Raw genomic sequence first — 11,200 nt, 5'->3', positions numbered from 1 at the left:
TATAAGTCTTTGAATTTCGGTGGAAGGGGTAATTAACAAGAAACAGAAAAGAGACGAAATATCCACATGTGACGTCATCGGGAATTACGACGCGTGCGAAAGAAAGAGATGTAGCGATATCCCACATCGCGCCCGCTTCTGCACATTACAATATTTTAAATATGAATTACTCGCTCATTTATTAACCAATTTTATGCGGTTTTCACAGGAGTACTTCTTTTTCATATTATTAACCATTATATATAGAATAATGGACAAAATCAAGCATAGGCCGATCCCCTATTATGTCGACCCGTTTGAAACTATGTATGCAACTATCTCCGAATAAATGCAAAGCGACAAGTTAAATAATGCATCCTAAATGTTAAATAACAGTTTTGTGTTTGGTCAATCACTTTTATGACTGATTGTACATTTAATTGGTATTTGGTAAAGTAATTTTCAATACGGTCTATATAATTCTATAGAGTTCATAATATTGAAAGGTTATAAACGATATGATTTCTTATGTTTCCGCCAATGTTATACATTAAATTAAAATTATTTTTCGGATTCTATCGCAGTTTTATATTATCATTTTTGGCACAACGTGCAAATAAAATCGTTAGTCGACATTTATTAAACCACTCCACTTACCATTGCAATGAGGTGACTTTGTAGTGCGCTTAAAAAGATACCTACATTTCGCTAAGCTATTATTCTATAGTGTAAGATAGCCTAGCTTGTAATGGAACAGTCTATCGAGACGAATATCCACAGGACACATACCCCTGACTTTTCCACCTGTTTATCAATTATAGTTCGCTTTAATGAAGGAAACAATCGTGAATAAACCTACACACCTGTGAATTCTTTATAAGAATTTCGAGAGTATGTGAATTTGCCAACCCGTTCTAGACCAGCGTGGTGGACTAAAGCCTAAACCCTATTAGTAAAAGAGGCCCACGCTCATTAGTGGGTTATATATCATACAGAGCTGATAATATTAATTATATTCCATATCATGAGATAAATGACCTAAGTAAAACTTACTTAAATGTATACAGTCCGGGAATCCAACCAAATCATTTTATAACCGTTATCCACTACTTTTAGTCTTTAATATGATGCAGGGCTTACTAATTTTATTTCATCCCATAAGAAGATTGAGCTACAAAAGACTTTCTTAAATGTATACTGTTTTGGGAAACCAAACTCCAAATAATTTTATAACCGTTATTCCTCTAGTCTAATGATACCAGCTTGTACTTAGAATTTATCATAATGGTTTAAATTCGTCCGCAGTAAGCATTATTTACAATTACTTGAATGTCGTTCAAATTGCGATTTAGAGTCGACTTTCAACGAGTATTAGGTTAAGACTGTACGAGATAAACTTGTTTGATACCTGACCTTTATGTAGAAACGAAAAGACTAGCTCTGATTAGCTATGAGTAATGTTTTGGTTGTTTTATCTTCTGAATCATGAGTTATAGCCTCCTTACCTTCAAATAACCATTTGACCTCTTCAACATCATCTTGCTTCCTTACCCCCTGTATTATAAAAAAAACTTTAAGCTATTTTTTAGGGGCGATAGCTGATTTGGTTGTGGAATGGACTGCCGAGACGAATGTTGGCAAGTTCAAAACCCAAAGAAACATGTGACTTTTATAAAATCATGTGTTTATTCTTTGGGAATTATCGCTTGCTTTAACGGTGAAGGAAAATATCGTGAGGAAACCTGCATACTATACAAGGTTTCTATAGGAATTTTGAGGGTGTTTGAAGTCTACTAATCTGCAAGAGGCCAGCGTGGTGGACTAAGGCCTAATCCCTCTCAGTAGAGGAGGCCCATGCCTAGCAGTGGGACAGTATATAATACAGGGCTGATATTATTTATTGGCTGTTAGAAAAGATAATGTATCTGCATGAGACCCATTCCACTAACGAAGCATCCGTGGTCTTGATCCAAAGAACAAATCTAAAGAATACATTATAATATTTTTAAAATTGTAGGCGTTGATTGATGAATGATATATTGCTAATTCTGTAGAAAACACGTTAAGGAAAACCATATAACCTTGAAAATCCAATTTAATCATACTACGCTTCGAAGAACTTCATCGGGTTATCATTTCAATAGAACTGGTACAAAATGATAATGATTTTTAGTCCATTGAAAAGTTAAGGTTGTGTTTTATCGCAATTTTTGTAGTGGGGCAGTGTAAAGCTGCTGTAAGTCGCATTCCCATGCTTGTCTGTTTACGATGTATTCTCAAAATATAAACATTTTTGTGCAAATTATAATTTCTATAACTTTGGTCCAGTAACTTTGTCGTAGAACTATAAATAAAAAGTTATAAGCAAAAATGTTAAGCAATTGCTTCATCTGTCCCAAAGCGATTCAGGATCCAGTAATTCGCGTACAAGCCGACAACCGCGGGTTTGTGTTGTACATGAACCTTATAAACACACGTTCTGATGACGTTGCAATGGACATTGCTTAACATTGAATTTCTTAACATTTTCGCTTATAACTTTTTTATTTATAGTTCTATGACAAAAGTTACTAGACCAAAGTTGTAGAGAATTTAATTGGCAACAAAAAATGTTTATAATTTTTTTGTCAGATAAATAGTTTAAGAGATACATCAAAACCATTTCAAACCAAGATGGCGGCCGTGGGACAAGGGTGGCGACCCCACAAACTTGGTTTTAGCTTAACACTGACCCCCTACACTCTAAAAAATAAAATTGCGTCCTCTAAAAAACGCAAGGTAAGGCCTAAAAAATGTAACATTTCAATGGACTATTTATAATGTTTCATAATTTATCCGATATTTAAATATATCTATATAAATAAATATATGTATGTATACGTATGACTGCTTCGGTGGCGTAGTTATATTGCATGCACGATACAGCAGCGCTCTGATGTCCTGGGTTCGAATCCGGGTCAGGCAATCATATTTGAATTTTTTCTGCTCAGTATCACCCTGGAGTCTGGAATATGTGCTTGATATGGCTATAAGCTCGCCCCTATCATCATGGGACTGAACATACTTGACGAAAATGGGTACCCTGGTGGCTCTTTCGCATGCACCTTCGGGGATAAATGCGTGCTGATGTTTGTACGTTTCCTATGGACTCTAAAACAGCTGTAGCGATTTTGTTTTTATTTTGATTTGATGATTTTTTTGCTAATCTTCAAATTAGCCTAAATGGCGATGCTGTGAAGGTCGGAAGTGATTGGATTACTAAGTCATCTGGCTTTAGATAATTCGTGCTACTCATTCGAACCCGGGGCGGGTCGTTAGTTAAGGATAAATGTGCTGTTTAAAACAAAGGAAGTAATTAACTGAATTTAAGCCAGATTTTACAAGTTGCGAAATATTTAGTAAAGTGTTTGTTTCTTTTGTTCTATTTACATAAATTCGTAAGCGTGTTAATTGTTAAAGTAGAGGTAGCGGTTCGAGCCCCCTTGAAATAGTGATAATGCGTTTATAATGTCTCATACAAAATATGTTGTAATTTTTAAAAATCTCGGTCTATTAAAATCCCTAAATGAATTTCGATTAAGATATCACTGAGCAAAACTCCAGTATTGAAAATATTTCTAGTAGGTACAGTCAGCGACAAAAGTAGTTGAACAAACTCATAAATTCAAAACGCTTCTACACATTAATTTTAACCGAAATATTCGTTTTATTTATCTAGAATAAAGTAAACTGTTGAAAATTATTTTAGTGAAGAACGAACAATCATTAAAAAGACACGAAAGTTTGAAGACGATTAAAAATTTTGCATTTATTCGGTTACTTTTGTGGCCGACTGTACCTTTAAATATAACGTATAAGAACCTGTTACAGTCAACTAAAAAGATTTTCAGATAATTTTGAGAACAAAAGACACCATTTCGTATCCACTTGACCGAAAGGCAAAATATTTATAACAAGTGAATATTCATACAACATTAACATAATGTTACCGTTGCGGTCGTGTTTTATTGCTTGGAAAATAATTAATAGTTTATATTGAAGGGGTTGGTGTTCAAAAACATTTAGAATAGAAGATGATCCTTTACTGGTAGTGGCTTTTTGTCACGTGATTCGTGCAGATAATTATGTCTTTTGAAGAGAATTCTCATAGTAATAACATTTTAAGTTTCATTAACTTCATTTTTGTCTCAAAAGAGAGTTGAAAGTTGACGCATTTCACAATTGTAAAATTTGAGAAAGGTCACTATAAAAAAATTACTGCAAAGTTCCTAAAATAGTGTTTTTAAAAATAAATATAATAAGAACCCAAAAAAATTACTTTGGTGCCCTAAATACCTGAAGTGAGCCTTGACTTTCAAAACGAGAGTCCTCCAGATGTCTTGCAATTTTCACAAATGAATCCCATTTAATAAACTATATTTTACTACTTAGATTTTTTCTCAACACTCAACAAAAATCAGAAAATATTTTCCAAAAATCACTCTCAGACCCCGTTATTACTCTAACGTTACAAAACGTACAAACAGACATTAATGTATGCCACAGGTGTAGACCATAACAGGTGCCTCTTTCAGGTTTTTTGTACCCTCAGACCAAAGACGGGATCCGTTGACGATTTTTGTTTATTTCTTTTATTTTTATGAGCTTTCAAGGTTATTTTTAGGCGAGCTTTTTAAAGCTGTGTTCGATTTGGGATGATTTTTTTATAGACTACGAAGTTTTTGAATCTGACCAGCTTGCATTCGAGATACGATAACCTATACTGAAAAGATTTAATCAAACAAAATATCCTTAAATTATTATTAAACTAGGTTTTGCTCGCGGCTTCGCCTGCGTAAAGGAGTTTACCGGTATAAAAGTCCCACTATATATCCGTTCAGTTGATTTTGAGAAAATCCATAAGATACAGACAGACAGAAAAGGGGACTTTGTTTTAAAATATGTTTAAATATCATGAAATCACCAATACGATTTAAAACACTTGAGATTAACTACTCGACCGATTACTGATATCGATTACATAAAAAATACCTCGTAGCTTTAACAGCCAAAAAAATCTTCAATTAAAAACAGATGAAAATAAACAATCAGAAAAAGCAATCAACAGCACAATAGACGACAATATTTTAGATGTAAAACCATTGAATCGTACCTTTACTTCGCTTGTGACAAAAGTAGTTAAGGCGTGACGTAGTTCAAACTTACCAATGATCCCTTAAATCAAATGATTGTGGTAAAAACTAGACCACACAATGGATTTTGCTGTTTCGTAAAGTTCGACAAACGCATTTAAAACGTACTTTACTTAATACAAATAAGGTTGCCCATATATTAATAGGTATAATAAAATCAAAGGTTTGTGGAGATATTTCTATATTTGATAGAAGTAGGATTAGAAATTATTAAACGGATTTGGATGAAATTTGTCACATAAGTCATGTCCTCAATTCATACGATAGTATACATTTTTCCAAAATTAAACGAAGTTAATACCTTTTATATCGGTAACTGTGTTTCACGGCACCTATTAGCAAGTTACTCATAATTAAGACTATCAACCATTAATATTGGTTTACTTACTATAAAGTAATTTTCGATTCGCCATTTCAGTATAGTTGTGATTGCATCGATTTTCGCTTTCAAACGTTGATACGTATGCAATGAGACCATTGCCATTGGCTTGTTATGGTGCAAGCTCTGTACTTAAAGCGAATACATCGTATAACATTTTGGTTGATAGTTCTTTGTATATCATATCTCTCTAGGTAGATTACATCACTTTGTGTTTGTCGACAAGTAACTAAATTAAGTATGGAAGCACCAAAAAAGGTTTAACGTAGATTGGGTATAATAGATACCCAAATTAGCGTATAATATAAGATACTTACAACATAGCTCTTAACGCTAAAATATTATTTTGTGTTTAAATTTACAGTATTGGTTTTCCGATTAAAACATTTTCATAACAGAAATTTTGAGTATCAATTTGTTTTCTAGACTTAAACATTCTAATAAGAATATCGAAAAAGGACATAAATTTATGAGTTTATTGTTATATCGAATCGAGATATTGGATCCCCTTTATTCACTGTTTTGCGTTCCATTTACCTTCTCTATTTTTTAATCATTATTAATTTTAAATTTGACATATAGAAAATCTTTCAGTTCCAATAAGTCTGTTAATATTTTTAGTAGATTTATTGTTAAATATAATATTTGCTAAGTTAGCGACGTTGGGATCTTATGAGAAGCCAGTGTAACTGCTGGTCATAATAAAATTTAACGTCTCATGTCTCAGGATGGCGAGCGCAATGGAAAACCAAGCAATACTTTATAATTTCAGGTGTTGTTACTGTTTATGGGCTGTCGTATCGCTTATCATGAGGCCAACGGCAAGCTCGTCTCATCATTTAAAGTAATAAAAAAAAATAGATTCATAAAATAAACTTCAAGTTAAAGTTTGTAACTTACGCCGAGTTAACTCGTGACAGCGTCCGCGGCGCGAGCGTGCCAAGTTTGCCGCGTGCTCTCTGAACTAGTTCACCGGTGTCCCTTTCTTTGTGCTTTTTGCTTTTATCTCTACATTATGGACGAGAGTTTATATCGAATTTATAAGTTCCATTTTCAAATTTTTGTGGTGTAGGTTTGATTTGAAATTTATTTTACTTTTTTCTTCTTAATGTAGCTTGTGTATTTGGTAGAGGTTTTACTGCACTATGTGATACGTTTTTGTTTAACTTTAATCTATTGAAAGGTCATTTCATTTTCTAGTATATCGTTCTTCTAAGTCTATTTTGATTATTTTTTCAATTTCATCATACTAAAAATTTAATTTCATGCCAGTTTTTTTTTTTAATATAATTAGATTTATCATTGTTAATGTTGACAGTATCGAGATTCTGTTTATCAGATTACGAGGCGTTGATGTAATTAATCAGGAATCTTCAACAGCTTTGAAGTTTGATGTCGGTCATATTTTTAACACACGAAAATTTATAAAATTAAATCGAACTTTTTATAAAATATTTTTTATTGAATTGAACACCAAAAACTTTTAATATCACTTCAAACAAAAAAACTATAAAAATATTAAATTGAACACCAAAACATTTTGGTATCACTTCAATAAAAAAACTATAAAAAACCGCCAAGGCTCATTGCCGTCCGATATAGGCGCCGTCCAATACTTACGTACAATAAACATGTCGCGACATGTTTGTAGGGGGAACTTGTCGGGTCCTGAGTTTGAGGTGTTTTCGATCGGCGTAAACGTTAGAATATTAACGGCTTATTACAATAAGATTAACGGGGCTTTAAGGGCAAGTTCTAAATTTTGAAGTTCAGTTTTTATAGTCTTTTTTACGTACTTATTACACTAATTGGTAATTTATAACCAAGTACAAAATGTATTTCGAGTGAAGGTAAAAAATCGCCCCATGTAGCATATTACTGATCACTATTTTTGTTGTGTTCAAATAAAATAATACTTTCGTTTTTCGTAAACTGAATTCCTAAATAAGTTTTTTTTAGTTTAAAATTAAAAGTTATATAAACGTTAATTTTATAATGTTTTTAGGGAAAATATTTTTAGCTTCTGTTATATCGGCTGTACACTGCGCCTCTGCCGATTCTAATGTTAAAACTTGGTCAAGTTCAGCAATGAATGATGTATGAACATAATATGTATGTGTGAGAAATCGCGTGCGCTAAACATTGGTCTTTGATTTTAAATTCATATCACGTGTAATAGATATCACACAAAGTGTGATGTATTTTATTTTGGTATTTTAAATAACAATACAATTGAACTTGATAAAAAAATCATACTGTATTTTTTTAAAAAATCTTGTATTTTTAAATGTATATTTCTTTTTTCTACAGGTTGTTCGTAAATTGAAAAATGGCGTGTGTTTTATAAAATAATATTTATTTCATGATAGTCCAATAAAATGTGGGACATAGAATTCCTTAAACACAATCCAGACTATGAAATAGATTACATGCTTTGCTAATCTAGAGAATTGTTATCGTAAACTATAATCAGTTACTTAGCCGAAAAAAAATCACAAACAATTAAATGCAATATTTACAAATCCATAAATCTACATCAGCATTATATTAAACTTTTATACAAATTATTTTTTTATCCACACATGAAAAAGTAACTATAATTAAAATAGTATGAAATTATGTGGCAAAATTATATTTAATAAATTAAACTAACCGTATTACGATTCTACAGAAAAACGAAATAGGAGATCAAATGGAAAATGTAAAAAAAAAACTTAACAATGCTAAAAAAACTATATCAAAACATATTCTTGTACATTGGACACGATTAATATTCACTGGGTACTTATATCGGCTAAAATAGGCAGAAGCTATATGACAAAATTCATCAAAAAATATTATAAGAGCAAAATATTTAAAATGCGACATATTACGTTTCATCCGAGCACTTAATTAACGAGGCGTTTTGTCGAACTCCACCTCAAATCAAAAGCAAAATCCATCTTAATATAAAAGCTTATTGTTAGAAATGCACGAACGGATCGAAATCTGGCGATTTTTTCTCGCAATTTAAATTCGAGCAAAAAATCCCCCAACTTAGATCCGTTCAACCACCATTATCAATTTAAGTGCAGTTTGACACAACATCTCTCACAGGTTATACAAAAAATAATATACAAGAAAAATGGATGGACTTAAAAATAAGTAACAATAGTCCAGATGTGCTATGCAGCATCAGCCAACAATACTTATCTAGGATCTTCAGTTTATCTGATAGTGTTGAAGAGTGACGATGCCAATGACACTTTAATTATTGCAACAACCATCACAAGGTTCACGATGTAGGTCGAATTGCATCTTAAGTGGTAAGGTGGTGGGTTAGACCGTGGGGCGGCTCACCTCGCCTGCTCTCCTGGGCCTCAGGGCCAGGCTGGCGGGAGACCAGGATGTGGCACAACACCTCGTATAGCTCAGCCAATAGGCGGTTCAACCGGGAGAAGTTCTCGTCGTTAGCTTCTCGCTCGCTCGGTAAGTTGAATGCTATTGCCATTTTTGTCTTCTACGATGGAATCTCGGATTCACAATGAATTTTGTATGCATAAATGCTATGGTCTTTTATGGTTCGACCTCTCCTCGGTTTTTGGTGTTGCCCTCTCAATAAAAAAATATTAAATTTTAAAATCTTCAATTCGACGAAAATAATTTTTGTTTTATAAAGTTTATTGTTATTGAAAAATTTAGTGTCAATCTTGCACAAACAAGTTCACTTCACCGTACACCGGTGTCTTCACAATTTGGCTAATGGAGATCACAAATGAGTTCTTGTTCACAAAGTTTTACGCGAACAATTAGTACGAGCGTCCGTGATTCACTCGTCACAGCGTCGGAGCGCGCACGGTCGATGACACAATGGCACCAACTAACGCACTATGCATTGTCGCTGCATGTAAACAAACTCAGTGCGCGCAACAGCCCGGGTAAACAGGTCGGCTTGCACGTGCGTCCAGCGCGGAAGCAAATCGTGTAATAAGGGATAATACTTCGTGCACATCATTGCCTCGCTCGGCCCCTCTCCGTGTAGTGGTGCGGTGCATAGCGTAAACACGCACGCACACAGACGCGCCCGATTTGATTATAAATAGTAGAACGCACGGTAGCACGTTCCCTTCGCACTCCACCGCTACAATCAGCGTTGACACCGGATCTTCTATCCCTCTCCCGCTCCCTAAAGCTGTATCCACCCGTCCCGTTTCAAATTGGTTACATCATATTACAACAGCTATCGAGAGAGTGAGTCTCTCTCGTTCGGATGTCCCGACGCGCTCCCCCGCCGCGAGTGAGAGGGGAATGTTTTGTTGACTTAGAATTTGGTAACGAGAAAGCGCGCCAAAGTGAGGGCGCGTTCTGATTGGCTGTCAGGTATGGGGTGAGGTGACGTAAGAGCCGTGTATTGTGGCGCACGGGGTTGCTAAACGAGCCCGTTCACTCGATCACCGGCTCTCCGGTGTAGTAATACAGAAGTGTGTTTCGCGGTCTGCCATTTAACGACTCTTTGTTCAGACGTTGCGATGCTGTTTTGAATACGATTTAGGATCTGGTTATACGATCCCGTGACAGGAGCGCGTGTGTCGGTTCTAAGTAATCCAGTAATGGCAGTATCGCGTTCTTATAAAAGTTTTATTGCAACGGTTTCTCTCCATGCGTTTTGTTTGTGCAATATGAGGTGTTTCGAGGTTTATTACCGTTTAGGAGTGGAAACCATTGTTTTGATTCACTCAATGGCAGTAAAATTGATAGTCACTTTAAAGTATAGTAAATAAAATTCTCAATAAAAAGTAACAGTTTTGCGTAATTCTATCTTACTTTGTCTTTTGTGTTTTAATGATGTAGTCTTGTAAGTGTTGTTATAAACGAAGTGAACAATATCAATCAGTAAATAGCGTAGAAAATATCTAAGTAAAATTTTGATATTAATTATTGTAGCAATACCGGTGTAAATAATTTTATTCAAGTTTAAATAATGTGCCGTGACAAAAAATAAGTCCACCAAAACGCCTCTAGAATAGTCCAAAATTACTACTCGTTACAGAAACAGAGAATAAAAAAAGTGTATGCAAAAAAGAAAATTTTCATGTTTTCAGGTTACAGTATGACAAAAGGTTAAGTATGCTACATAACACATAAATAAAAAAAATATTCTATAAGAAAAAACAAAAAGTTGAAAAACGCAGAAAATATGTTCAATAAAATATCAAATCATATTCGAATCTACACATTATATGACATATTCAGATATAAAAAACTTACATTTAATTTTCCATATAAAATTTCCGAATCATTTTTCGCAACACCACTGCCCACACCAAACACCGAAAGCTCACTAAAATGATTATCGGATGATTTCCAAACCACAACACTTAGTCATGAGCAAGGACCATCCTGAGTCATTAGAATAATAAAGGCAAATATTTTAATCAGACTAGCTTCCCGTCCCGAGTTTGCTCACACAAAAATGATCGTTAGAAACACGTCTTAATTATGCTGGCAAATATGCAGGGATATAATTTATGTTAGCTTGAAATGTATAAAAAATCTACAACAGTCCATATATTATAACACCGTTAAGAATTATTTCAAAGTTGTTTTTTCAAACCGATATTATTTTCATTGGAAATAACCAGTACGAAATCGAATTAAAGGAATAATTCAA

At 33.9% G+C, this 11,200-nt stretch overlaps 1 protein-coding gene across 1 annotated transcript; it reads right to left on the bottom strand.

The window, feature by feature from the left end:
- Positions 1 to 8,889: 8,889 nt before the first annotated feature.
- On the bottom strand, positions 8,890 to 9,765 carry LOC115455963 (the record flags this gene model as incomplete). Its single annotated transcript, XM_037446603.1, is given in 1 exon segment — positions 8,890 to 9,765. A coding segment is annotated over 1 exon segment (151 nt), but the record flags the coding sequence as incomplete, so codon positions are not given.
- Between the last annotated feature and the right edge of the window lie 1,435 nt (positions 9,766 to 11,200).

This window comes from Manduca sexta, unplaced genomic scaffold, assembly GCF_014839805.1.
Source record: "Manduca sexta isolate Smith_Timp_Sample1 unplaced genomic scaffold, JHU_Msex_v1.0 HiC_scaffold_3267, whole genome shotgun sequence".
Classification (NCBI taxonomy): Eukaryota; Metazoa; Arthropoda; class Insecta; order Lepidoptera; family Sphingidae; genus Manduca; species Manduca sexta.
The sequence above is the reverse complement of the archived record's forward strand: the minus strand, read 5'-3'. Positions and strand labels throughout refer to the sequence as shown.